Consider the following 27,474-nt stretch of genomic DNA (forward strand, 5'->3'; position numbering starts at 1 on the left):
TTGATGCTTGGATCCGGTCTCCGTTCAACCATCACTAAAAGGGGGCTGACGAAAACAGCGTATAAGGATGCAGTGTGGCCTCTCAACTCTGTTACTTCCCAATACTCACTTTTAGTCCGAGGAAGACTTTCTCGAAAAAAAAAGACATGAAACTGAGGTCTTTCATACAGCGCGCGCAATTCGATTGAATGTGTGTGAGGTTTAACTTGACTAATTCTAGTTGTCACCATATTTGATTCGCTAGACGTTCCCTGTAAATATAAAGTTCACTAAGTAAGGCATATAAACTTCTAACTTGGGTTTTCATACTTTCACCAAATCGCAGCCGCTGGTTCTAAATGTAATCTACAGTCGATGTTTTTGACTTGTCTGAGATTTGCTCCACCACGTTGCATTACTCTAATGACACGTACTGGGTGTATTTTAACTTTATCATCTCTTCTAAACGTGATGTTATGATTTTAATCACTTCACGTGAAATTATTCTTTCCAGTCGACATCTTCGATGAATAGGCTATGAGATGTCTGCCTGGTAAATCTACGAGCTGCGCCAAATGTCGGCTAATAAATTACTGCGTGTACTATGCACAGACTTAGCCGTATAATAGTGATCGGAAAACCCTTTCGTATGCTACTATGATTGGCCAGTATCTATAACAATATTCTATGTTGAGAAGAGGTGGTGGCGACAGGGACAGGTTCGAGACGAGAACGCAAGCAATTTAGCCAGCAGAACTAATGCACAAACCCCAGGTTTCTCCAGAACACATGCAGATACCAAGTGATCCCCAGATTTAGCACCGACATGTTGGGCCGGTGCGGCGAGTTTTCGGCTGCGAATCAGCTTCAGTGCACCAGCCGCACTACGCTTCCTGGGGTGGAATGAGTTCGTGCAATCCGGGGGCTAGTTTACACTACAGCCAATCTATGACTAATAGCTAACGCGTTCTCCAGATCTGGAGAAAGTGGAGGCTACATATGGTCTCTATTAACAACGCGTACCTGAGATGCTGATCCCGTAGAAGGAGTATGGTCAAGTAGTGTTTCTTCAAACACCTTTACAGTTAGCATCTTTCAATACTCGATCACATTAGCGAGGCCCTCATAATGGATCCCCCCCTTTTTTTCCAAACGCTAGAAGATCTTGTATCCCTTAGTCAGATTCATCATCGCCAGCTTGTATATGGCTGAAAGGCAAGAGATTACTACATCACATGACAAGCTCAATGTTGTAATCGAAGTGGCCGTGGGATGTCGGATGAAAGTTTTGAGTGAGAAAAGAATTCTCATCAGGCTTCCAACGCTGATAGTGAGTCAATTCGATTGAAAACATATCCCCTGAAATGCCGTGATGGAGTCAACATCATGTTGGAATAGAGTAGCATCTGATTCGCGCAACGCCAAGGCCCTCGTCCGACAAAGGCCCGGCCCTCACGCTAAACCCAAAGGCATTCAGCCGCCACCGCATTCCCCGACGTTGACACAGCTAAACTGCAGATTTTTCCAGCTAAGAACCGTCGGGACCTGGGCGGGACACATTTCCGTCGTTAATCCCGTAGATAAGCAACGCGCTTGTACGTTCGCGTGCAAGCCAGTCGCAAAGCAGTAACCGGAGGCCCGCTCGTAGCCGTCTCGAAAATTTCGATCATGCTACTGTCACGGTTCAACCTGCGCGCAAATGCAACCCAGTCGCCCCCCATGTGGACCTAGGATGAAAATTTGGACAGTCGACAGGTTTTCCAGAGCGTGGAGTATGCCGACGGCTAACGAAATGGGTCATGGGAGTGGTGCACGATGACTCCACTGTTGGGGTCGTCCATTTTGATTGAAATATTGTCCATGGTCCTGGCTTCTTTGCGCTTCATCCTGATCGAACACAATTACAATTCTTTCGTTGTTGTCTTTCCATCGTCAAGCCCAAGCGCCGGGTCCACCGCTGACGTACCAACAACATCATGGCATCCGCTGCTGATCAAATAACGCCCAAAATGGACCAGCGGTCGGAGAAGTCGATTTCTCGCTCAGGGAGCGATGTCGAGAAGCAGGCTGCCGCGCCCAAGGATGAGTTGCAGCGCAAGCTGTCCTCCCGACACTTGCAGTTCGTCGCTATCGGTGGAACAGTGGGAACTGGTGTCTTCATCGCTAGTGGAGGCTCAATTGCAACTGCTGGCCCTGTTGGAGCACTCTTGGCTTATGTCTTCGTTGGTACCCTGGTCTACTCTGTCATGCTCAGCTTGGCTGAGATGGCTACCTACCTACCCATCTCCGGTGCATTCACTCAGTACGCTGCTCGGTTCGTTGATCCCTCGCTCGGCTTCTCCATGGGATGGATCTACTGGTTTTCTTGGTCAATCACCTATGCGCTCGAGCTCACAGCTGCCGGTCTCATCATCCAATGGTGGAACTCTGATCTCAGCATCGGCATTTTCATCACCATCTTTTGGGTTCCTATCACCGCTGTGAACTTCTTGCCAGTCGACATCTTCGGAGAATTCGAGTTTTGGTTTGCCCTGATCAAAGTCGTTGCCCTTGTTGGATTCTGGATTTATGCCATCTGCATGAACGCTGGTGTCGGCGCCCAAGGATACATTGGCTTCAAGTACTGGAACTCACCTGGCGCCTTCGCCCCGTACATTGCTGAGGGTCCCGTTGCGAAGTTCGTTGGTTTCTGGGCCGTCCTCATCCAAGCTGGTTTTGCTTACCAAGGTACCGAGCTCTGCGCCATTGGTGCGGGCGAGTCAGCCAACCCACGTGTGACTATGCCCAAGGCCATTCGCAAGACTTTCTGGAGCATCTTCATCCTCTTTGTCTTCACTATCTTCTTTGTCGGCATTCTGATTCCCTATGACAACGAATCCCTCCAAATCGGCGACACAAACGCTGGATCTTCGCCAATGGTCATCGCCTTCCAGCTCGCCGGTGTATCCGCTCTTCCCGACATTTTCAATGCCATCTTGCTCACTGTCGTTCTTTCAGCCGCCAGCTCCAACGTTTACTCTGGAAGCCGCATTCTCGTAGGTCTTGCAGAGGAAAAGTGTGCTCCTGCTTTCCTCAAGACCGCCAGCAAGCGTGGAGTTCCATATTGGGCAACCACCTTGACCGGCGCCATGGGTCTACTAGCCTACATGAATCTCAGCTCCAACGGCGTACAAGCCTTCAACTGGCTCCTGAACATTGTCTCCGTCGCTGGTTTCATTGCCTGGACGTGTGTCTTGATCTGCCACATCGCCTTCATGCGTGCACTCAAGGCTCAGAACATCGACCGCGACACCCTTCCATTCAAGTCTTGGGGAGGCCGCCCTCTCGCCATCTACGGTGTTACCTTCTGTGCCATTATCACCATCACTCAAGGTTTCACCGCATTCGTTCCCTGGAGCACCGAGGATTTCTTCATCGCATACATCAGTTTGATCCTCTTCGCTGTCCTCTACATCGGACACAAGATCATTACCCGAAGCAAATTCATTAACCCTGCGGAGGCCGACATCCACACTGGAAAGTTTGAGGATGAGATCTCCGAGACTTGGGAAGAATCCTCTGCCAGCGGATGGAAGAAGATCATGAACAAGTTTCTTTAATTTTTCAGATGTCTCTGTATAATCGAAATGTTGGGCTTGAATAACAAAAGTGCTTTTTGGGAGCGTTTATCGAGGACCGCATGGCGCAGCGTTAGGGGGCGTACGATTGCATTGTATGGCGTCTGTCATTATTTTTCTTAACTTCGTTGAACCGATACCAATGTTAATGTTTTGAAAGTCTTCACAACACGTTCTTCATCTCGCCTGACTCATGTGCCTACAAGAGTGAAAAGGTACTAGTGCTCTATCATACCAAGGGCTAGACTTACAAAGCGCTCTATAATCTCAGGAGAAAAACATTCGATGGCTAACAGGGGATCGTATCACAAAAGCCAAATGGTACATCACGACTTTGGAAGCGCCACCTCCTGCCTCAGCCTCCTTCCCGTTTCGCCAGCTGAACAGCCACCACAGCACAGCTATGCACCGCCACACAACGAGGCTCAGCCATCTCGGTACTGAAGAAATCTCTTCACGAACACCAGCTCAGCTTGGGGATGAGCGAAGCACAATCACTGCATGATATGGCACCCAGCATGGGAAACCTATGGCTTCAACGTAAAGTGAACTACACGATAGACTCACTGAGATCCCCCTCGCCATCAAGCAGCATAATCGCAGAACCAAAATATATTACACCGCTAGTATCCCGCAAAGCTACCAAAACACGGGGAGTATCATGAAAAAAAACATCCGTCATCGGCAACCATCCACCGGTTTCATCTACAATAATAGCAGAAAGCAGAAAACCACTACATCATACATACTACAACCCATCTCGCATGAAAGCAATCCAATCCTTCCCTTCTCACCCACATAACCCCCCCCCCTTTTTTTTTTCCTCTTTCCCAAAAACTGGCATCCACCCCAGCCTCCCCCCATTTCCATCCTCCATTCACCCCCACAGCCTCACAACCTCAAGCACCCCGAACCCCACAACACCAACTTGCAACGCGCCCATCGGCGGTACAAACCTCATCATAGCGGCGCTCTCGGTCTCGGTATCGTTGTTAGAGCCCAAATGGCCTCCTTTGGGCTTTTTAGTCTTTTTCCCCTTTTTCTTCTTGTTGTTGTTATTGCTGGAGCGGGCGGCGAGCTGCGGGTGCGCGTCGGTGTAGGCGTGGGCGGCGCGGGCGGTGAGGGCTTCGTTGCATTGTTGGATTGATGCGCCGGTGAAGGGGGAGGAGGGGGTTGCTGTTGTGAGGGTGGCGAGGAGGAGGAGGATTGTTGGTAGAATGAATTTCATCTTTGATCAGATGTTTTGTAGTAGTTTTTTTGGGGATGTTTTTGTGGTGACTTTTATTATTGGTGTTGGTCTTTGACGGGAAAGAATTTAAAGGCGTAGCGTTTCTACACGAAGGAGGATGTGGTTAGTTTAATGGTAAAGAAGGATTTTTGACTAAGTGGCTTGGTATGAAAGCCGTTGGGGGCTTCGATATCGACTGACTGGTTGGCTGGGGGGAGGAAATACTGAGGCGCATAATGTTATATACTAGTACTACTACTCATCCCGCGATGCAAATTGCATGGCCCTTTTACCCAAATCAAGCTGTTCACACCCTTTACAACACAGCCCTTCGGCACTGCCTGAGGTTCCGTGATCGCCGTTGAACAACACAGCCTGTTTAAGGCCAACCGCGACACACGATATTCCACCGGCGGTCTGTAACTTGATAGCATTCAGACCAATCAGAGATAAGGTGACCCATCGCCGCAAGCCATGGAATTTAGGCTTGCTGCTTGGCTTCCTTAGCGTGTCAGCGGAATAGGTTAACGATCCTACGTCAGGGTGTTAAAAACATACTTTGCCAAGCTTCTAGACTAGCAGTTCAGCTGAGAACTCATACACCGTGTCCCCAAACGTATTTTGCGCTACGAATAAGGATAAGGTGGCAAAACAGCTCTATACGAACCAAAAGCTTTCCTAGCGGTACTAAAGTTATTTTTTGGATCTGTGATCTGCGTGGCAATCTTGACATAGGCTGCGGCTGGCTTAATTCTCCTCATTCTGGGGATATATGGGTCCAAGTAAAGCTGACTGGCTGGGCAAAATACGATTGCAAACACGACGTAGCAGCATTTCCTGTAAATGCTTAGTGTGTAGTCGATGAACCTTGCTAGAAAAAGAGTTGTGTGGGCCCTTCCTGCGCACGACCAATCCCCAGTATGAAGCAGGATTGCCGAGATTGGAACTGTCGCAAACTCGATGGCGGGCGGTAATGTTGTTCGCATTTACGAAATACTATGCTCATCCAGCTAAAAAAGAGTTTGTTGTCCAAAGATTGTTAGGGTTTTTAACCAGACTGCGTATGGTGCCTAGTTGTGCCTTTGTGCATAATGAACCAGTGGTGGTTTCATTGCTGAGCACGGGCTTTACGAACGTGACGACCCATATGATGCTGAGGCCTTTTGCTTATCATCTGCATCCATTGGCACTCTATCTCCAGACGGTGGTATACTAGAGAGGCGGATTTGCCGGGTTCGGGCTCGCGATGATGGAGAAGAGACACCCCGCATTGCAGCAGGGAAGAATTGTCGCGCCAAAGGTCGGATGGCTGGAATGCTAACCGATATGATTCCAAGGCTGCACTCACTCACGCTCAATATGAGACATGGTACGCTCTTATCTGCAGGCCTCAGTCAGTCACTTCTCTTTCGCTGTCAGTCTGACCAACTGTTTCTTGATCCGTGCCGACGTGAATCTTCTAAGTGAAGCCATCGAGAAACATCATTGTTGCTTTGCCAAACGCCAAGATAATATTCGTAATGAAACAGGCCTTCTTACAAGTGATGTCCAAAGCATGGAGACTGTGTAGAAGGCCAATGCGAACTATTCCTACTATGCACGCACTACCCATACTCAGTACATGTTGAACTTGGAATTGTGGGACTGCATACCTTACACCTCCTCCTAATAGCATACAAAGGATGATGCGTTGCTTTCGCGACATGTCCAACCTCCAAAAGTAAGGCAAAGGAAGTACACAAAGGGCAAGATCGGTGAGTGCGTTCACCGCCGAACTCGCGTACAAATAGGCGATATAGTCAATACACTTGCGTTCGATCATAAAATCCCAAGCTCCATAGTAGGGGAGGCATTGGAAAAAAGTAACGAAGACACCTATGCACAGAAAAGTCAGTGGTGATAGCTTGAGGTGGGGATTGGTGCGCTTTACCTGTGATCCACAAGCCAACAACAGGAAACATTGTTATATACATCCACATGTGGAACCTTTGGTCCGGGACGAACCGAAAATAAGAGGATATAATAGCAAGCTTTGTCAGCGCGATCGCACAGGCGTATAATATCTGGCAAATGTAAAGATCCTGGTCCATGTTAGTGTCATCGAGTCACATGGAAACTCTCTCTACGAAGTAGTTATTTAAAGTGGGAAGGTTGACATACCAAGATAATACTCTTCAACTTCTCAAGGATTTCTAGTAGAGGAAGGATCCAAATATGTTGGCCAAGCCCGTGAGTGGTAGCTGTTGCGATGTTACTAACTACTCCACTCCAAAGGAACCCACCCCACTTACCCACGATGCATGCCGTAGCCAAAGCTACCGTGAATAACGTGGCGAATATGATGAGAACTACATTGCATTAGCTAACAAATCAAAACGCTGTCGTATACGTACCATCGTCGAAGAATATTTTGTGGATGTATTTAAGTCGTGCAACTATTCGTAGAGCAACAGTCAAGAGTACAAGAACGATCATTAAGATACATGGTATCCTGACAAGGGGTATGTTGGAGGAATGGTCCTCAAAGTTGAACTGGCTGATGTCGAACTGGTAACCACCAAAGAGCGAAGTGCCGTTACCGAGCGGACTTGACATTTTGTGAAGGCTCCAAACTGGCTCTGGTCGAAAATATAGGTATAATCAAGGTGGATCCTACACTGATATCAGTGTGCCTACAAAGTGACCAGGCCAGGGCAGTGTCAGAGGAGCGTTCGGCATAAAGGTACAGAAGCGTGTTATCTTGGGTCAATGCGTACGTAGTGGACGTTACATCTAGCTGGATTCCTGGGTCGTTCGCCTATCATCAATAGCGGTATCCAGGGGTTTAATGTCCTCGATTTTCTACCAAGATGATCGACGACGAAAACAATGACTCGCATGTACGACCAATTGTGTAATGGCAGAAGTGACTAGAGAATAGCCTCTGCAAGCTTCGAATGTGGGTATAGCTTTGGTTCAGACGGCTAGATATATGTAAGCGCGGCATGGGAAAGTTAGTTGTCCCCAGATTCCCCTGAGATGACCGATCCAGCAGTAGGCTCGTAATCTAGAAGCCCACAAGCCCGTCTGTTGGGCGAGGAATGGCTGGGTTGCACAAATGAAGTTTCGCAAAGCTGCATTCGTCTAACCTTCGGTACTCAACAGCATCTATATTAAGATGTTGCAGGACAACGACACCAGGCATCAGATGAATTGCCTAGCGAGCTCGTGGCTGTTTTCGCAAATTGCTTGAAAACAGGACATCTTGCTTAATAACAGGATGTCTTTGCAGACAATGTTCATCTGTTCTGTTTGTGCTGGATGGCCGCGGCACCAGCTTTCATAGAGACACGGGGACCGCCGCAGGAGTCATACTTAGGCGCTTATGGGCACCGGCTTATTGTTTCTTTTGTTAGTGCAAGTGGTAGTTTCCGGTACGCCATAGTTTGCCCATGTCGATAGTTCGTCGGCGGCAACGGCGACTGGTGACTGCAAGGTTAGCCATGCCTCTCAACAATGATTGAAACAAGAGGGCGCGACGGCGTTGGCGTTGGCGGACAGAGCGAGGTGAGATGCGAGAGGTGTGTGTAGTGTATTTGTGTGGCTGGAGGGGGGCCTAAGGACGAAAACGGGAGGGTCAGCCTTCACTCGCCTTCCGACCCCCAGATTCGGGGCAAGCGTTCCGCCCAGCCGGCCTCTTCCATCTGCATCTGTCAACTACCGACCGGTACTCCGCGGCGAACACGTACAAATCCTCTCGACTACTACATGCAATTACCGCACACCAACTGCCTAGTATATGTACCGGCGTTTTCCAGGTCCAAAGTAAAGTCGATCTTCACAACTTCTGTCGCGACACATCACGCGGAGTTTCTATTCACTCGAACACAACTCCAACACACGTACATGCTTTGGCGCCTCCAATTACCGTGAAGCTGACGCGAGCCTCTTGGTACATAGCATTATTACTTGACAAACGTTGATCTGGACGTCATGGCCGATCCGCCTTCTCCGCAAGCACACCAAGAGCGAGCGAAAATAGCGCCGAGCCGTTGTCATAATACTCGCACTCGCAAACGGCAGAGGATCATCACGGGCTTATCTTTCCTGTCAGTGGCGAGCTAAGTACGTAGTTGTAGCAGCAGTCTGGTCCCGACAACTCAGATGTGAACATCATAGCACCCCGTGCTCTATCTCTGACGACTGGTTACTCGCTGCTGGTTGCTGCCCATTCTTGGCTTTCCTACCATCTCGCCGCGAAGCCCCGGCCGCCGCGTAACCCCTCAGTAGTATCCCAGGCTCTTGAGCTACCCATTCGGAGCCACCCCGGTATATTTCCGCACTCTCACAGGTACTCTGGCTGAGCACTCGGGCGCCAAGATGGAGTGATTCGAAATCTTGCTGAGGAGAAGGTGGCTATGTCCACAACAAGACAGGCTACAAGTGCCGCGTCCAATTGAGCGATGAACGCCACGCCAATGCCTATGCATGAGCACCAGGATTACTGGGTACACTTCACCAGGCTGTACACCGCGCCCTGGGCGATACCGCCGTTGAGTGTTCAGAAGTGGGGTAACTCCAAGGTGATCTTCTTTTTAAACAGGTTGATAAAGGTCGGGGCTCCCTTGACTACTAATCTTGATGAAAACAGCAAGATCGTCACATGACGGCACGTAGCAATCTTGTACATTAATATACCCTTTCTATCTGCAGGATTGGCTTATCCTCAACGCTTTCCCCATCTTACAACCATAATCTCTGCCGCCATGGCCAATTCCGCGCACCGTGCCTCGTATGTTGTGAGAGACAAGGACGATGAAGACCCGAAGCCAGGACCACCGCCACCCAAAGACACAAACTCTGCTCAAGCAGTCTCTGCGGCTCTACCTACCGCGACCGGATCTCAGGCCAGTACTGTGCCATCATCAACAGCTGCAACACCAGGAGCATCAGGAACATCAGAAACCTCAGGAATATCAGGCTACTCAGAATCATCGGGGTCATCCAAGGACACGTTCGGCCCGGCAGAAAGTGCAGGAATCGGAGTCGGAGTCGCCCTTGCACTACTTCTCCTAGCCTTAGGAGCATGGCTCTTCATACGCCGCAGACGAAGGCGCAGAATGAGCAAAGCCTCACTCGGCTCATCGACACCTGACACCGAAGCCGGCCTCGCCAACAAAGAATACGGCGCCCCCAGCATTCGAGAAATGGAAGCCGAAAGACGAGCGTCCGAGCTGGCTGCCCACATGGGTCCCGTCGAAGTCCCAGGCGACCCAGAGTTCGTGGCCGAGTTAGAAGGTTCAGATGCCGCCATCGGGGCGGTTGCAGAGAAGAAAGATCGCGAGCGTCTCTTTGCTGATGCGCCGCTCGACGAACCTGGTGACCGTGATGAGTTTGGATTTAGCAGGAATAACAGCAGGAGGAGCGATGTCAAGGGCGGCATCGATTTCAAAGGCTACGACGTCAAGAAATTTGACTCCTAGCGGGTAGGGGCGCACCACCGCTGATATCCCCGCATAATCCATACGTAGATGGCGAACGGTCTTTACGAATATATATAACGAATTTCTCTTGTTTTCCCCCCAAGATTTCTTGGCGCCTCCCCCCGAGAGCTTTAACTTTTTCCAAGTCCAGAAGAGAGGGGAAGGTGGGTTTGAAATGGCGTTTCTGGAGATTCTTTCTGCAAGCTCAGCATACGTTACATGCAGTCGTATTTACTTTGCATGATTGAGAGATGAGTTTTTATCTGTCTCGGCCTTCATGGGGAGGGGCAACGCTTCAAGGCACGTGTCCGGGTGGAAAGTGGGCGGTTGCAGGTGGCGATATCGGCGAGGCGCCTCGCGAAGAGAGATCCCACGACGAGCGCAGCAACGGAGACACATCGCCGCGCGTGGTTCCTGGCGGCGAAACCATCAACAGCGGTACACTCCACCGCGTCACTTCGTTATTTGGCTGCGCGGGATCGGCCTCGGATACCGTGTTCCAGTCTTTCCATTGCTTCAGCCTTTGCACGTACAGCTCTTCTGCTTCTTCCGGCGCATTCTGGGGTTTGCCAATTCCATCTACTTCTTGTGGACGAGTTTCGCCGTGGAGCTCGGGCGTTTGTCCTGCGTCGAGCTCATGGATTATATGAGCGTCGACTTCGACGGGTGGTGGTGGAGGTGGTAACGTTGCTACTGGCAGGACGGGTGGGGGTGCATGCGGCCACCAAGTCTTCTCTTGAGGCTGCGCTTCCACACCTCGTGCTTCCGGTGTCTGGTGTTGCAATCTCTGGGCAAGAATGCGGTTTCGTCGTCTGATGGCTAGGAAAGCGAGGATGGCGATGAGGACGACTGATACAGAGCACGCTGCACCGATTGCAATGCCGCGCTTGATGCCAGGAAGCGCTGATTCGGTTTCCTCGAGCTTTTCCGCTCTAATGGACAGCAATTGCGTAGATCGTAGCATATGCGATAGGCCTGAGAGTGTGACCATTGTTCAGAGAGTGTATTTGATTCGATGATTTGTAACAATAGTAGAACAGGATCAGATGCGAAAAGCTGCAAGGAATATGATATGCATCTTTTGTTCAAGGCAGCTAGCTAATCGAAAGACTTGCCGTAACAACATTGGGCAGGTGGGTGCGGCGCAGCTGCGTGAATCTGGACAATTCTTGCTGCAATCGCGGCCCTTGTCGCCCGAACCATGCGGGAGGTGGCTTTGGCGGTTACAGCAGAGATGGGGGCGAAAATGCGCTCCTCTGAGCCAACCAAGTGTCCCCGCACGAGGCAGTGCTGCATGCATGGAACCCCAAATTCAGCCTGCGCGACGACATTGCGACAATCTTCAGGTGGTTGGGAGTAAGAGAAACCATCGTCGTGCCAGAAGTAAAAGGCCGGAAGCTACTATGGATGGGTGAGGCGGTGCAGTGGCTACGATATTGTCATGTGCGATGCGAATAGCATCATGTCCCCAGATCGTGACCAGGGCATCTAGTATCGACCCCATATTACATTGCCGCATCTCTCGGGTTAGGCGTTCTTCACCCGCAAATCCCGAATTTAACATCATACTCCCGCCCTTGTGGGTGCCGCTGGACCCACAGTCATTTTATTTTCCATGCTTTCTTGATTATTGGCCTGTGGGCGAGGAGCGGCGGGCCTGCAGGTGTATCAGCCTCGCTGTTCGCCTAGTACACCCAAACCAAGCTCTATCCCGCAGTGTGGAGCAATCGTTATGGCATCTATCTGCCCCCCCGCCTGCACAAGCTATCGGATAAAGCTCCCCGCAAGCTTAGCGACAATGCATCATCGGTAGCTTGGAATATGCTTAATGCCGTCATATCGCTCTGGCATAAAGTGAGCACAGTCTCCTTCAAAAAGGTTATAGTGAGAGGCGATCAATGAAACTCGACTTAGAGTTCGCTTAAACATGTTGAAAAAGTATGTTACTTCGGTACAGTTGCTGTATGATTATCGTTGTTGTCCAGTCGTCTCACAGCAGCACGTCAATAACCTTTGCCTTGGTGTACCGCTTCTCCACCACCATACCAGAGAGTGCCCGTGCCACAGTGCAGTCCCTTCTCCTGTCCCAAATTGAATTCTCCTCCGTCAGGAATCTTCCCGTCGTTATGCTCCGGCCAAAACTCTTTCTGGAGCCAGTCATTGATCTCTTCGATTTTACTGACCAGAGCCTTGATCTTTTCCGGATCGGAGGCGCCTTGTTCATTCTCAAAGTCCTTGGAATAGATGAACCGGCCGATGGTGAGATGGCTTGATGGCACAACGTATCGAGAGTCGACATTCAAGCCTGCATCGCGGCATAGAGAAAACATGTCTCGGCGGAGGTGGTGGTAGGTGAACTTGTCGTCCTCTAGGGTGCGGCCGTCATGCAGTCCTTCCCCGGCCGCTGGTACGAAGCTTAGAGCCAGCGCCGAAGCATCGTAGCCAATCAAAGGCTTGATGAGACGCGCGCGGTGATCATACGTATAGTCGGTCATGGCTGGAATCTTATCTCGTACACTATCCACTAGTTTTTGAATCTCTGGGGCAGTTTTCGAGTGCGTCACTTCCAAAGCCGTGATATGGAGATTGTCCCGCGGCATAAGCCAGAGGTCTTAATACGTCAGCGTGTCTATCCTCACTAGTTACCGGTTGTTACTTACTAGGCGCGACGGTGCGTAGCTCCTGCTGTACTCGATGTATCAAGTCTTTGACGTGGTGCGTTGGCCGCCCCCAGAAAACGAAGCAGTTGCGCGGATCCTCGAACCCAGGTTCAATAGTGGGATCGCACTTTCGCAAAAGAATCTGATCTATGGTGACTCCGGGAAAATCTTCGTGAAGGATTTTGGCTTTTTGTTGAGAGTTTCTCGTCGCGCGATGTAGCTGGTACTTTTCTTGGATCCTTGCCTACGATGGCTGCTCAGCATGCTAATGGCCTAACGCAGGTATCCTCTTACCGGATCGTCCTCACAGGCTGCAATCAATGCATCGTATGGATTGCTAAAAGCTGAAGTCGAGATACCGCTAAGGTCCTCGAATGTGTTGGCCTGATTCGCCGAAGCAGATGCGATGCTGGACATGATGGTTTTCTCAATGATGTATTTGGGAAGCGGCGGTAGTAGTGGGTCAATTGTAATCAACAGCACTTGTACTTGTATTTGTACTGGTACTTGCTCACCTCCGGCCACGTAAGATACGAGGTGTACAGTCTGAAGGGCGTGGAAAAAGGAACAAGCTAAGAAGGATGCAGATACTACTTGACTCGTCCATTGCCGTACCAATACCCTCCCCACCTAGGCAACCTATCAGCGTCTTGAGGCTATGCCTACTTTGAACAGCCTCCTGCATATTCTCGCTCTGGACTTGCTAGCTGAATAACAGACAATAATTCCAGCTCTATAACTGACCCACAATTGATTCGAGTACGTGAGTACGCACTTGTGTTCTGAGCCGGTGGTGCGGGGCAGTGATATCGCGGACCTCACCCACGTGCTTTCGCCCTCCATACGCGAACCCGTCGACGCGTACGCAACATGGGACACTGAACACGGAACATGGGACGCCTCATTCACCTTTCTTCTTTTGTCTCTTGACCTACCTTCACTAAGCATATCAGTTGACTTGGCAGCGCATTTCTTGGCCATTATTCTATCTAATGTTCATAATCAAACTCTCAGGAAAAAGAAAGGATACTGTGAAGTACCAATCAAGCATATATGTTCTGCGGAAATCGAAATTTTCAAACAGGCTTTCATTGGACAGAAATTTCATTCTAATATCCTACTCATGAATACAAAGCCTTTTGTCCGCGATTAAACGACCAAATCAGCAATCGGCAGTGTTTATTGAACAGTATTGAGCTTCTTTTGCTCCAAGGTATGCCTTTCACCACACTCATATTCGCTGATGAAACTCAAAGTTACGTGCAGCGCGCCTTACACCATATGCAAAATAGGCAATGTTGACAGCAGTGCTGGAGGGAGATGCAGCCTGAGCTCTATTTACTCTATCCATCTATTGCTTAAGCTGTACCCCCCTCCAGCACCGCTGTCAACATTACCTATTTTGTACATGATGTTACGTCAATGACGAAGATGTACTCAACTGCATACACATTCTCCACACAATGCCAAACTCCGTAAAGTCACCTTACGCTTTAGCGGGCACCGACTCCTGAAGGGCTGTGGTGACAGTTTCCTAAGCCTCCTTGATGGAATTGAGGCCTACGAGGTAGTGTTGCGATCTGGTAATCCTTATTCACCTTGTGGGAAGATTCAAGAGGCGGCCTGGAACCTCTCTACAATACCAAACTCTAGAAAATCATCTCATCTTTCAGCAAGGGCCGGCAGCTGAAGGACTACGACCACAGGTTTCTATGCTCACAGAGGGAAGGCCTAAATCGCTGTGTCAAGATATCGCCAAAGCATCCGACGAACAACGCTTACGATTAAGCAAGCAAAGGTTGTCTCAGCTACACCATGAGGCTCTCGAGTTCGGTCAAAAGAAGAGATCACAACGTTTTATCAAGTCAACTCTGAAGCACCTGCAGTCGGAAACACTCGTTCAAAATCGTCGTTCTGGATGTAGATCGTCTCACTGCTACGGTACTGTGGACATAAGCCAAGGAGAGGGGATGCTGATGCCACGGCCGTGGTTGAAGGATGTGTTTACGATGAAGGTGGTGGGTATTGAAGAGGCAAAGGATATATTCACTTCTTTGATTAGGTCTCCGGTTGCTTTTGAGTGGGAAGATAATGATGAGTAGGATTATATGAGTGTCGATTACATACGTAGAGGAGGGTTGTGGTTTTTGACTAGGGAGATGGCTCGACGATGGCACTTGAGGTGACTAAAGTCATTCCGGTATCCAGGGGTCTTTCTTGTTTTTTTATATAATAATGGATGCCCATATAAGAAGGCTTCATGCATGACTTGCCATTATGGTTCCTAATTACTTAAACCTCTTCCTCACCTCACAGCTAACACGATTGACTGGTTTTCCTGATTGTCTTTCCTTCTTAGAATGGTCATCAGTTCTTGTCCCTTTCGTAGCCCACATCTCTCTTCTTTCTCTTTCGGCGGAAAAGACAACCAAAGCACAAAATTACACTGTGGGACAGCTCTTTCATCTTCGAATGGTACAGACGTTGGTCGCGAAGTGAATTTATTTTGAATAAAATTTGGTTTTTCGCAGATGATATGAAGGGAGAATAAAGAGTAAATTCCGTCTGTTTCGCCAAACGCCTCGCCATATGCAACATCTCGTGTCGATTTCCTCACACCTTTTCGTGACTGCTTTTTAAATGACCCATCGGTAACTAGCATAACGACCTGCTGTCTCGGACTTTCGGATAATCTTGACAACAGCGCCTCTCCTAAGGCCCAAGTACTTTGCAACCGGGTCCGTTGACTGGATTCTGGGTAGCTGAGTCTGCTTCAAACGGTATCGCTGTAGCAGTTGTTGCTTCTCTTGGTCGCTCAGCAGCACATGCTTGGGTACAAGCTCGTGCTTTGTGATGTTCACCAACAGGTCTTGCTCGACAAAGACCTCTACGCCGCCCTTGGGACCGTCGGTGATGCTCGTGGCGCCGCGGAGAAGTCGAATAGCCATACCGGTCATGGCCTTGACGGTGACCATGATTCCGGAGTGAAAGGAGCCGTTGACCAGATGTGCCATGTACTCGCGCAGCTGCTTCATGCCCACGTTCTCGTCGGCATTGAACTCGACCCAGATGGTACCGATGTTGGGGGTAGGATTGGGGTTCTTCTTGGTCGGGGCGTCGGTGTACTTTGCGATCATTTCCTCGGAGGGTTGGCAGGAAAAGTTGAGGCGCGAGCGGCTATGAGTGGGTTAGTGCTGGCTAGAGGTGAGGATGCTGTGTAGTGCCTACTCAGGCTCGCCGTCTTCGCGCGCATATCTCCGTGAGAATTCCTCGAGCGACATGTTCATGTCATCCTCAACCACCATGTAACCCTTGAATCGAGTCAGCGCGCAGTCTGGCATTGCTCACGGCGCAACCTACCCGGTCGTTCATCATCTCCTTGGTGGTGCGCCAGACCCTCCAGAGGCGGATCAAGCTTGGGCTGTACCTTTCGCCATCCATATTTGCAGTCTCTGGGGTCGGAAGAGGGGTTTGGATACGGATGTGGTGGGGAACGTCGGCGCGAGGGTAGTTGAGGTTCTGTCGCGTCAAAGAAATCTACAGAAGTTCCAAAGGTTCAGGCTTGGCGTGCATGTGCGCTAGCAGCCCTAGCGCCGCTCTTGGGCTAACCCCACCAAGTGCGGCCGTCTCGAGCACGAAAGCATGGCCTCGTCAAACGAAATCCCAAACCTCAAGACGCTTCTCGGTCAACGTCGCGGGGGGTCATCAAGAGGAAGAGGATCTGGAAGAGGTAGACTGGGACGTTCTAGCGAAGAGCGGGCACAGATCTTGGACAATGCCGTCAAGGGTACCGATCAAGATGCTGCGGGGAGCAGGGTGAGCTGTGTAGAGCTGGGATACCTCCACGACCCATATGCCAAACTGTTCGCAACACAGCCGGCTACCAGAAAGCTGCCGCTGCTGAACAGAGGAACCTACGTGCGCACATCAGCCATCGACCTTCTAGTCACCAAATTCCTCGACACCAACCCTTCTGCGCCAAAGCAGATTGTTTCGCTCGGTGCTGGCACTGACACACGCTTCTTTCGTCTCCTCGACCGCTATCCCCAAGTGCGACTGATATACCACGAAATCGACTTTCCTACAAACACATCTTCAAAGATTGCTGCCATACAACGGCAGCCACTGCTTCACAAGAAGCTACTGCATATCCCTTCGAACTCGGACTCGTACCATTCAGATAACTACAATATCCATGCCCTTGACTTGCGTTGTCTGGCCAATCCAACAGATGAGGCGCCTCTGCCTCAGATACCGAACCTGGAAGCCAGCATACCTACCATGATTCTATCAGAGATGTGCTTGGTCTACCTCCAGCCTTCTACAGTACAGTCAATAATTTCGTCGCTGTTGACGCACTATTTGCAGCCCACGACGCCTGCTTCCCTTGTACTTTACGAGCCAATTCTACCACAAGACGCCTTTGGCCAAACCATGATCTCAAACCTTCGGACTCGTAACATCTACCTTCATACATTGATTGCATACCCCGGGCTCGGCGACCAGCGCACACGTTTACAGGGCTACGGGCTGAAGACTGGAGCAAAGGCAGCAGACACGCACACGATTTGGCGAAGATGGATCGACGATAAAGAGAAAGAGCGCATCGCTGGTCTAGAGTTTCTCGACGAGCTGGAAGAACTTGAATTGCTGTTACAGCACTACTGCATTGCATGGGGTTGGAGAGACGGCCAAGAGAATGTCTTCTCCAAGGCATGGGAAGACATCAAAGAGTAGATTCTGTCATTTCTATGAGTGTGTATAACTATAAATACTAGTTTCGACAGTCAATCGTAAATACGCACTGCCCTGTGTGACATGTTCAAGTTTGTGATGCGGTGGTTGTAGAATCAACATCAGCACGTGCGCGCGACAGAGGACCTTACACGCTAAGCCCTATCCGACGGCGGTGCTTTGAACCCTCTTGTCCGACTGTTGCGACAACAAGGACTACACACCACCTACTCTCGCTAAACCCCGTATCAGCCTGGTAGCGAAGAGACGGTATTCAAATACATGCCATGGCCTAGTCGCGACCGTTGGTTTCACATCTCTACTAACCTAGCTTCACCCATCTCAATTCCAGGACAACAAACAAACAACAGTTATTTCCACCATGGCTGTGCGCAACACGAACCAGCCATCCTTCAACTTCCTCACTGGCGAAGAGGAGCCTGCGCCTGCGCCAGTAGTTGCGAAACGAGAACCTCTGCGCGAAACCTTCCGAACCACATTGAGAGCCTCCCAGAATGCGCCGCACACGGTTGTGCCCTCCGACCCTATCAATGAAGATCTCCGCGCGCAGCTCAACACGCTGCGATATGAACTCGAGACGGCGAAGCAGGAAAAGGAGATGATGAAGTTGGAGCATGCGCAAGAACTGCGAGACGCCCAGAACCGTGCTGATACCGACTTTCGAAAGGCCCAGCAAGTTGAAGCTTCGAGCACTCAAACGGCCAAAAAGTATGAGGCGCTTTCAAAGGAAATGGCCGAACTTCAGACACGCACTGCAAACGAGCGATTAGCACTAGAGAGGCGGTTGCGAGAGAGTCAAGAGAGGGCGCAATCGATACAAGAAGAGTTTGACGAAGTTAAAGAGGAATTGTCGACTTCACAACGCCAGAACGACCATAGGTATAACACCTTGCAGACCGAACACAAGAAACTCAAAGAGAGCATGGAGGAGGTACAGGCAGACTTGCAATCCAAAGTCAACGCGCTGCAGAACACACAGCGGGCGCTCGCGGAAAAAGAAGAGGAGGTTGGACAGAAGGAGGCAGAGATTTTGCGCCTCAAGGCAATTACAGGGGATGCAGAGACGCTGGCAGTCATTAAAAGGGAGCTCTCTGATCAGGTGGCACATATTAAGAAGCTTGAGACCTTGACCAGGGAGCAGAACGCAGAGCTGAAGCAATACCGGAAACAGCACAAGGCTATCGAAGTCGTAGAGGAGGAGAAGAGATCACTACAAAATAAACTGCGCATGATGGACGACCTACAGCGGCAATTGGGCGAGGCGGAGTTGCGGAGACAGGTCCTTGAGGAAGAGCGAGACTCCTGGACTTCATACTTGGAGGCCGAAGCCGAGACACACGGCGAGGTACTCTTCGAAACACCTCAAGACCTTGCGCGGGCGTTCATTCAAGAGCGGATAGAGAGGACCGATCTTCTCAACAGGTTGGGCGAGATCAAGCCAGAACTTTCGGTCAGAGAAGCAACAATTCAAGCGCTTGAGGAAGAGAAGGCACAGCTACAGGCGGAGATCCAACAGCTCAAGACAGTTGGAAGTACAAGTGCAGCGAACAGCGCTGATGCAAAGGCTCGAGCACGTCTTGAACGACAAAAGGCTCTGGCAACCAAGGAGGTCGAGTTTCTGCGTGCTCAAGTAAAGGCCTTTGATGACGAAGAACGCGAAATGCAGCCGGACACATACAACCAAGCAAAGTCTGAGCGGATAAAAGAGCTCGAGGATCTCGTAGATCAATACCGCAAAGAAGTCGAGACCCTACAAAAGGAGTTTAACAGTCTCGAAAAGCCCGCTCCCTCAACAGCGGGCCAAAAGCGCTCCCTGGAGACAGACGAGAACGAGGAACGCGTGGGCGAGCTACGACGAAAGAACCGCCAACTCCAAGACGACCTGCACGCGCTCCAAAAGAAGATGAAGATTGTCGAATCCGAATACACCGCCCAGCACACCCAACTCAAAAAGCTCAAAGAATCCTCGCGCACCCGCGTCCTCGAACTAAAATCCAACCCCACTGCCGACGCCGAAGCCCTCAAACTAAGCACCGTACGCACCCTCCGCGAAGCAAACGCCCAACTCCTCGCCCAACTCGAAGCCAGCCAACAACCCCCCTCCACAATACCCCTCGCCACCCTCGACGCCGCCCGCGACGAGCTCGAAGAACTAAAAGCCCAACTCGCCTCCTCCTCGAAGAAAATCGTGCGCCTCAAGCAAATCTGGACGGCCAAGTCCCTCGAGTTCCGCGAGGCCGTCGCTTCCATCCTCGGTTGGAAACTCGACTTTATGCCCAACGGCCGGGTCAAAGTTACCAGCATGTTCAAGCCGGCGGATGAGGAGGGCGAGAATAGTATTGTGTTTGATGGCGAAAATGGCACGATGAAGGTGAGTGGAGGCGAGCAGAGCGTTTTTGCGGGCGAGATTCGCGATCAGATTGTTTATTGGGTCGAGGGCAGGAAGGAGATTCCTTGTTTTCTTAGTGCGTTGACGCTGGAGTTTTGGGAGCGCGGGCCGGGGGGGCAGACGATGCATGGTTGAGAGTGAAATTTTTTTTGTCATATATAGACGAATGGCGGTGGGCAAAGGGGGGGTTTCTGGTTTCGTATTTGTTGATGGGATTATCTCCATGGTGCCATAGGGGTTTTATACTGAATGATATCCATGTTTTACTTTCTTCTCATTTCTTAGTTCTACACTACACTTTTTTCCCCTCATATATTTGAGGTTCTTCTTTTTCTTCTTCCTCTAGGACATGTAATCATACCATACCCAACCTTCTCATTTCCTGCTCTACATTCTGGTTCGCCAACACTTGCATACCCGAGTCTCTTGCTTCTCCCACTCTATATGCTTGCCCCCGAGCCTGTCCCATCACAGAAGCATGGTCTTGATCTCCCCTCAGCCACGAAAACCAGCCCATGACCCAGCACCATACGAAAAACGTAGAGGCTAGGAAGTCAAAGCAGAGTAGGGCTGCGGTGCTGGGGTTGACCCACGCGGGCTTTGCGGCTTTGGATTGAGGTGGAGAGGTGGTGTGTGGATAAGGCTCGTGGTCATTGCCCTCTTTGTCTTCTTTCTCATATGCGACTGTGCTCGTTGCAATGGCCGTAGGAGTAATTGCCAGGATAATTGGACCCGTAGACTCCAAAGCATGATATATTTCACTGCTGATATATATGTTCGGTGTTACTGTGGGCGTAGCGGCGAGCGCTTGGATACTCGTATTTGAGTATGCGGTCATAGATGTAGGGTGTGTAAGAGTAAGATGCGTGGTTGGCGCGAAATCGAAGACTGATATAAAGAGCGTAGACGTAGTTGTCACTGTAACGTTGGCAATGTTGTGCGCGAGTACCGGGTAGGCTGCGTAAAGAACGAAAAGCCAGAGCCAAAGGAGTGTAGAGATGTTGAGCATGATGAGCTACAGTGTTTGTGGTACAGATTCTCCTTGTGTCGGTTTGCTCAATTGTTGTTTGGAAACGAATGGAATGCTACGACTTTGAGCGAGAAACAGTTGAACAATTACGAAAAAGACAGGCAGTAGGGCAATAAGAGAATCAGAGATGACGGAGAAGAGGATCGTTCTTATACAAAGCAAAGTTGAGTGAATGAGCGGACAATACACGTGATTTCGCTCAATAGATGTTGAATTATAGCGAGAGGGGTGGCTTGGTGAAGGCGGAAAGCAAGCCACTGTTCTAATAGTTGGTGAAAAGAATAAAGCCTCTCATATATACACATTCACACAAATCCTTTTGCCTTCATCTCAGGAAATAAAACGCCAGAAAATCCCCGCCAAAGCGTGCGCCCATGATTTCGTCATGTCATAACTCATCATTGGGCCTTGTCCCATGGCAGTGCGAATGTAGACACCCAATCAGCAACCTCCTTCTTGAGCTCAAGAATCTCGGTGATGTCTTCACCTTCACCAACGTATTCCTTGAAAGCTGCGACACTAGTGGGGTTCTTGCGTCCACTCTCCTCGGCCTTCTTCTTGGCTTCTTTGTCCAGCTTTTGGGTAATGCCGACTGCACGATGCACAACATCAGCTACGCGCTTAAAGTCGGAGGCTTGGAAGCCACGGGTGGTCATGGCTGGTGTACCAAGGCGCAGGCCACCAGGCTTCATGGCTGATTTGTCGCCAGGAACAGTGTTCTTGTTAGATGCGACGCCAACGAGCTCGAGGATACGCTCCACACGTGCGCCGTCAACACCGCGATCCTTGAGATCGACAAGGACAAGATGGTTGTCAGTGCCACCAGAGACGATATTGTAGCCCAGACCGCCGTTTTCCTTTGAGTCGCCAAGCCGTTGTGCGAGAGCCTGGGCGTTCTCCAGCACTTGCAGCTGGTAGTCTTTGAACTCGGGGGTTGAGGCCTGTTGCAGGGCTACAGCAAGAGCAGTGATTGTGTGGTTATGGGGACCTCCCTGATGGCCTGGGAATACTGATGCGTTGATGGGGCCTTCGAGGTCATACAGTTCCTCTTTTCCTTTCTTGTCAACCTTCCTTACACCCTTGCGGTAGAAGATCATGGCACCTCGCGGGCCTCGCAGAGACTTGTGGGTTGTGGTGGTGACGATATCGGAGTGAGGGAACGGAGAGGGGATAACGCCAGCAGCAACAAGACCTGAAATGTGAGCCATGTCCGAGAGTAGGTAGGCACCGACATCGTCTGCCAGCTTGCGCATGCGCTCGTACTCGATCAATCGACTGTATGCCGATGTGCCAGCAACGATAACCTTGGGTCTGTATAGATGGGCCAATTCAGCCATTTTTTCGTAGTCGATAATGCCCGTCTTCTCGTTCAGTCTGTATGGAAGGGTTTCGTAGTACTTGGAAACGGCAGAAATCTTCTTGGTAGGGGTTTGGTAGCCATGTGAAAGGTGGCCGCCATGGGGTAGGTCGAGACTGAGGATACGGTCGTGTGTGTTTAGGACAGCTGAGTAGGCATAGAGATTCGCGGGGGATCCGGAGAGAGCTAGCGCAGGAGTGTCAGCCGTTATGTGGTTGCTGTTATCATCGCGACTGACTCACCCTGGACATTGACACCCCACTCGGCAGGGTTGAGACCAAAGGTCTTCAGGGCCCTCTCCTGGCATAAGCGCTCTGCCTCATCAATGTGCTCGTTTCCTCCGTAGTATCGCGCGCCTGGGTATCCTTCCGAGTATTTGTCTGTGGCGTGATATTAGCTTAGCGTAGTGTTAGGGCAGCATAAAACTTACTCTGCATAACACTGCCGAGAGCATCGAGAACTGCTTGCGAAGTAAAGTTCTCTGAAGGAATGAGGTTAATAAAGTGCTTTTGGCGATTCTTCTCCTGTAGTGGTGGTATAGTAAGTATGGGCATTCTGGGTCTGGATGCTGAATGAAATAACTAACCCTGTTGATGATTTCGTAGACTGTAGGGTCTGCCTGTTCAAGGTCTTGAGAGAGGATCTAATACTTGTTAGTAAACTTCTTATCACCAAGTTATGTACTGTAGAAGGCACCTTTTGCTGAGCATCCAAAGTGGTAGCGTAGCCCCGCCATTGTCGCAATGGTGCTCGAGAGGCGATTGAAGGTGGGAAACGAGATGTGAGCTGGCGCAGAGGCGCTCTGCAAATCGGCCTGAGGGACGCCATGGGTACTGGACTGTGTAGGACTCGAGGAGCGTGGCGCGCAAGTTTATAAAGACAGCCTCGATGCAGCCGGACTCGTAGTCTCGAAGCGGCAACCAAACGATGAGCTCCGCTTAATGACGGAGCGAGAGCGGCGCTGAATGGTCGGGTGGGGTGCGCGTCGGCGCCGACAAATCGTTTCTCCGGCGGGAAATATTTGCACTTCAGTCGCGCGTCGCTCCGCCTCTCTTTTTCTCTTCACGTAACTAAACCCGAGATGATATGAATGCTTTGCTTCAGTCGCATCCTCACTTGGCCGGCGCAAGCTGGTCGACGTGGGAGCTGCTGACACGCCCCGGCACCCACCACCTAGGGGGACGAAATCAAATATGATCGGCCTACGTTGCGTAGATGCGTCGTGGCATCCATTACCAAAGCAAGCTCGAAGCACTTTGGAATACGGTGTTTTCGACTTGTCGCCATGGTCCTGACGCTGCTACATGTGCCCGTATGTAGTATACCGAATTCAATCCTCTTGTTTTACTCTACCATTTTTCTCTCCCTCTCTTTCTGTATCTCATCATGACCCCCTGGTCCACGTGACCATCTCGCCATTCAGGTCCACCACACCAAAGAGCAATGGACAGACGGTATCATGTTGCATGCATTTAAGAATACTCGGCAGTTCAGTACGCAATGAACCCGTGCTACTTCCCTACCTAGTAGACAAGAAAGCAAGACTCCAAAATGGGTTTTGCTTCATGTCGTCAGCAGCACCGTTCACTCGCATCTTCCTGGTTATTTTCTTTGCTTCCAAATATCACTCTAGCACATAGTGAAGACGGCATGCCCAAAGAACAAAACTCATTATACTATCGTGGTGGTAATATAAAGCCCTGAAGCTACTAACCTCCTGGCGTGTCATCGGTTTTAGCTGAGTAGTGGCCTGTGGAGACATTCACTTTTCTCGACGACTCGGTGTTCGGTGTTTCCCCTTTCTGTGTCGACAAAACAACAGCATCCGCCGAAGTCCGCCGTTTGTGAGGCTCCGAGATAAACCCGACGACGATGAGATAGGCTTAGCCCACCTTGGTAATGACCTCGGCATACCCCAGGTTCTCCACAATCGGGGCTGGTGCTTGCAAGCAACGCCTAACAGGAACAGTATCCGGACGAACTAACATCATTGCGGAAGCCGGGGTACCAACTTAAAGTCTCGGGCACTCGCGCGTCTCAACTCCTTCCTACACTTCGAATTGAGGCTGAACAATAGGTGAGTCGCTGTAGGGCCTTCATAGCTTGACGCATAACTGACGTACAAGCAGAAAGTACTCAACATGCCCTTCTATCCTCCACCATGGGTTCCAAAGCTCCCATTCGATCCGCCCGACTCGATCCCCATCTCCGACTTCTTGCTGGATGAGAACTATGGCCGCCATCCGCTCGGTTATTCGCACAATCCTTTCACTTGCGGCTTGACAGGTAAGACGTACGAGAGCCTTGAGGTTCGAGAACGCGTCGACTATCTTGCCCGGGGTTTGGCCAAGGAGCTTGGCTTCGACCCAAACAAAGGATCTGAATGGGACAAGGTCATTGCTGTCTTCTCTCTGAACACTGTGAGAACCTCTAATTTAGCACACATGTCAAAATACTTACATGAATAGATTGATACGCTCCCCTTGGCATGGGCCACCCATCGCTTAGGTGGCATCCAGACGCCCGCCAACGCTGCCTACAGCGCCTCTGAACTCGAATATCAGCTGAAGAACTCGCACGCAAAAGCTCTCTTCACATGCGTTCCTCTATTGGAAACGGCACGGGCAGCCGCTAAGAACTGTGGAATCCCCGAAAACCGCATATATATCCTCGAGTTGCCAGAGCAGATCGCGGGAAAGAGCACACCCAAGGACAAGAAGACGGTGGGTGACTTCATCCGCGAAGGCTCAAAGCTTGACCGCCTACCGCCATTGAACTGGGGGGCCGGCGAGGGTGCTCGAAGGACCGCGTTCCTTTGCTACTCCAGTGGTACCTCTGGTCTGCCGGTAAGTAACGGCCTCTGATGGCCTTTTGCGACTGTGCTGATTCAAATGCAGAAAGGTGTCATGATCTCACACAAAAATGTCATTGCCAACACACGTAAGATGTCCCGGATGCTTCCAAAAATACGACTCAATCTAATAATGCTTAGTGCAAATCACGACTTTCGAAAAGCCGCACCGAAACAAAATTATCAATGATGTACGAAACCAATCTGACTACACCGAAATGACACTGGGCCTCTTGCCCATGTCGCACATTTACTCGCTGGTTGTCATTTGTCATGCTGGTGTCTATCGTGGCGACGGTGTGGTGGTTTTACCAAAGTTTGAGTTCGCGAACACTTTGCAAGCGATACAAGATTACAAAATCAACGGCTTGTTCTTGGTAAGCATAATATCACGCCGGACCGACACGTGCTAACTGATAAGGTTCCCCCGATCATCATTCAAATGACCAAGAACAAAGACTTGCTCAGCAAGTATGACCTTAGCTCCGTATGGTCAATTTTCACCGGTGCAGCGCCCTTGGGACAAGAAACAGCTGAGGATCTACAAAAGATATTCCCTTCGTGGAAGATCAGACAGGGCTATGGCCTTACAGAAACCTGCACTGTTGTAACCTCATCGGCACCGGATGATATATGGTACGGTTCTTGTGGCTCCATTATTTCAGGTGCAGAGTGCAAGATTGTAACTCCTGAGGGTACTGAGGTCACCGGATACGACCAACCGGGAGAGCTGCTTGTCAAGTCGCCTTCAGTCGTGCTAGGATATCTCAACAACGACAAGGCCAACCAGGAAACATTCCAGGATGGTTACATGCATACTGGAGACGAGGCCGTGGTCAGAAAGTCGCCTTCTGGCAACGAGCATGTGTTTATTGTCGACCGTATCAAGGAATTGATCAAGGTCCAGGTACGTCTCAATATACCATCTGAGGCGGCTCTTGCTAATTGCCATTTAGGGACATCAAGTCGCACCAGCAGAACTTGAAGCCCATCTTTTGACGCACCCTGCTGTCAATGATTGCGCTGTAATCCAGATTCCAAATGAGAAGACTGGAGAAGTGCCCAAAGCCTTTGTTGTCAAGGCAGCCTCTGTAAGCTCCGAGAAGGATGACCGCACCCTTGCGCGCGAAATCGAGAAGTACGTTGAAGACCACAAGGCGAGATACAAGTGGATTAGCGGCGGAATCGAATTCATCGATGTCATCCCCAAATCGCCTTCCGGGAAGATTTTACGACGAATGTTGAGAGACAATGAAAAGGAAAAGAGAAGACAGGCCGGAAGCAAGTTGTAGAAGAGGGAAAAGTCCCTGCCACTCCCATTGGTACAATGATGCCATCTGTGAGTGATGTGATTTCTGTCGCACTGATTACAATTAGATTAGCGCTGCTTAATCTTTGGTTACAGCGGGTTCACCCCGTAGGAATAAGTCACAATCTTCGCAATTCGAACATCGTTTCAAGAAACCACACTGCCTTTCGATCATACACGCCAGTATACTTGATACACATGGTGGTAGCGAGAATTTTAACAAGAGTGGGTCGAGCCTTATTTGTTGCCCCGTTCCCCACAGCACAAACTGCCTCCCACTCAAGAAGACGCAAAGTGCATTGTGCCCACCGTTGACGGGACCAAAGCGATTCCCTCGAGATATATACGAATGATTCGACAAATTCTCTTCATGCACAGTTCAAACATGGCTCGGTGGTGTAGTTGGTTATCACGTCAGTCTAACAATCAGTTAGATGCACTGAAGGTCCCGAGTTCAAACCTCGGCTGAGTCAGCGGTACACATCTTCGCTTCTTCTCTCCACAGGAAAAGAGAAGAAGAACATGATCTTTTGCCTTTTTTTTCTTTTTGTTTCTTGGAGTACGCCTGGTGCTTGCAATGCAGGGCGAATGCCACTCACTACATCTAGCCAGTCCCTGGACTAGGGGAAAAAAGAACAACGCCAACTTCCCACGTTCCATGCCTTGATCGTCTTCTTTTTCTTTTTTTTTCTCAATGTCAATTTCGCTACCAAATCCCTTGATACATGACGGTACTAACGCCACATTTTCTTCATCAAAAAAGCAAACAGCAAAGGCTCGGTGGTGTAGTTGGTTATCACGTCAGTCTAACACCCTGTTAGGCACACTGAAGGTCCC

At 50.2% G+C, this 27,474-nt stretch overlaps 12 protein-coding genes across 12 annotated transcripts; 4 read left to right on the forward strand and 8 right to left on the reverse strand.

Moving 5' to 3' along the window:
- Nucleotides 1-1,955: 1,955 nt before the first annotated feature.
- COCMIDRAFT_21249 (uncharacterized protein) lies at nt 1,956-3,578 on the forward strand (the record flags this gene model as incomplete). The annotated part of the gene is made up of 1 exon (XM_007683897.1): nt 1,956-3,578. One exon carries the CDS (start codon nt 1,956-1,958, stop codon nt 3,576-3,578), a length of 1,623 nt encoding a protein of 540 aa, XP_007682087.1.
- Nucleotides 3,579-4,473: 895 nt separating this feature from the next.
- COCMIDRAFT_63 (uncharacterized protein) lies at nt 4,474-4,824 on the reverse strand (the record flags this gene model as incomplete). Its single annotated transcript, XM_007683865.1, has 1 exon — nt 4,474-4,824. The coding sequence occupies one exon, from the start codon at nt 4,822-4,824 to the stop codon at nt 4,474-4,476; it is 351 nt and encodes a 116-aa protein (XP_007682055.1).
- A 255-nt stretch (nt 4,825-5,079) lies between these two features.
- Nucleotides 5,080-5,810, reverse strand: COCMIDRAFT_21251 (uncharacterized protein; the record flags this gene model as incomplete). The annotated part of the gene is made up of 3 exons (XM_007683898.1): nt 5,080-5,357; nt 5,492-5,661; nt 5,731-5,810. 3 exons carry the CDS (start codon nt 5,808-5,810, stop codon nt 5,080-5,082), a joined length of 528 nt encoding a protein of 175 aa, XP_007682088.1.
- A 141-nt stretch (nt 5,811-5,951) lies between these two features.
- COCMIDRAFT_79724 (uncharacterized protein) lies at nt 5,952-7,419 on the reverse strand (the record flags this gene model as incomplete). The annotated part of the gene is made up of 7 exons (XM_007684008.1): nt 5,952-6,205; nt 6,364-6,428; nt 6,477-6,699; nt 6,755-6,905; nt 6,985-7,064; nt 7,116-7,172; nt 7,218-7,419. 7 exons carry the CDS (start codon nt 7,417-7,419, stop codon nt 5,952-5,954), a joined length of 1,032 nt encoding a protein of 343 aa, XP_007682198.1.
- Nucleotides 7,420-9,569: 2,150 nt separating this feature from the next.
- On the forward strand, nt 9,570-10,286 carry COCMIDRAFT_79453 (uncharacterized protein; the record flags this gene model as incomplete). The annotated part of the gene is made up of 1 exon (XM_007684009.1): nt 9,570-10,286. The coding sequence occupies one exon, from the start codon at nt 9,570-9,572 to the stop codon at nt 10,284-10,286; it is 717 nt and encodes a 238-aa protein (XP_007682199.1).
- Nucleotides 10,287-10,581: 295 nt separating this feature from the next.
- COCMIDRAFT_21254 (uncharacterized protein) lies at nt 10,582-11,277 on the reverse strand (the record flags this gene model as incomplete). Its single annotated transcript, XM_007683899.1, has 1 exon — nt 10,582-11,277. One exon carries the CDS (start codon nt 11,275-11,277, stop codon nt 10,582-10,584), a length of 696 nt encoding a protein of 231 aa, XP_007682089.1.
- A 1,012-nt stretch (nt 11,278-12,289) lies between these two features.
- COCMIDRAFT_67 (uncharacterized protein) lies at nt 12,290-13,363 on the reverse strand (the record flags this gene model as incomplete). The annotated part of the gene is made up of 3 exons (XM_007683866.1): nt 12,290-12,897; nt 12,947-13,190; nt 13,241-13,363. 3 exons carry the CDS (start codon nt 13,361-13,363, stop codon nt 12,290-12,292), a joined length of 975 nt encoding a protein of 324 aa, XP_007682056.1.
- Nucleotides 13,364-15,582: 2,219 nt separating this feature from the next.
- COCMIDRAFT_68 (uncharacterized protein) lies at nt 15,583-16,387 on the reverse strand (the record flags this gene model as incomplete). The annotated part of the gene is made up of 3 exons (XM_007683867.1): nt 15,583-16,123; nt 16,175-16,257; nt 16,307-16,387. 3 exons carry the CDS (start codon nt 16,385-16,387, stop codon nt 15,583-15,585), a joined length of 705 nt encoding a protein of 234 aa, XP_007682057.1.
- Nucleotides 16,388-16,721: 334 nt separating this feature from the next.
- Nucleotides 16,722-20,225, forward strand: COCMIDRAFT_31410 (uncharacterized protein; the record flags this gene model as incomplete). The annotated part of the gene is made up of 3 exons (XM_007683939.1): nt 16,722-16,762; nt 16,855-17,636; nt 18,052-20,225. 3 exons carry the CDS (start codon nt 16,722-16,724, stop codon nt 20,223-20,225), a joined length of 2,997 nt encoding a protein of 998 aa, XP_007682129.1.
- Nucleotides 20,226-20,445: 220 nt separating this feature from the next.
- COCMIDRAFT_62765 (uncharacterized protein) lies at nt 20,446-20,868 on the reverse strand (the record flags this gene model as incomplete). Its single annotated transcript, XM_007684010.2, has 1 exon — nt 20,446-20,868. A coding segment is annotated over one exon (423 nt), but the record flags the coding sequence as incomplete, so codon positions are not given.
- A 650-nt stretch (nt 20,869-21,518) lies between these two features.
- On the reverse strand, nt 21,519-23,305 carry COCMIDRAFT_21258 (uncharacterized protein; the record flags this gene model as incomplete). Its single annotated transcript, XM_007683900.1, has 5 exons — nt 21,519-22,663; nt 22,720-22,857; nt 22,908-23,001; nt 23,064-23,120; nt 23,174-23,305. The coding sequence occupies 5 exons, from the start codon at nt 23,303-23,305 to the stop codon at nt 21,519-21,521; spliced, it is 1,566 nt and encodes a 521-aa protein (XP_007682090.1).
- Nucleotides 23,306-24,618: 1,313 nt separating this feature from the next.
- COCMIDRAFT_21259 (uncharacterized protein) lies at nt 24,619-26,620 on the forward strand (the record flags this gene model as incomplete). Its single annotated transcript, XM_007683901.1, has 6 exons — nt 24,619-24,897; nt 24,946-25,323; nt 25,375-25,417; nt 25,470-25,705; nt 25,750-26,235; nt 26,285-26,620. 6 exons carry the CDS (start codon nt 24,619-24,621, stop codon nt 26,618-26,620), a joined length of 1,758 nt encoding a protein of 585 aa, XP_007682091.1.
- Nucleotides 26,621-27,474: the final 854 nt, after the last annotated feature.

Source organism: Bipolaris oryzae (genome assembly GCF_000523455.1).
Source record: "Bipolaris oryzae ATCC 44560 unplaced genomic scaffold scaffold_0, whole genome shotgun sequence".
In the NCBI taxonomy this organism is placed as follows: Eukaryota; Fungi; Ascomycota; class Dothideomycetes; order Pleosporales; family Pleosporaceae; genus Bipolaris; species Bipolaris oryzae.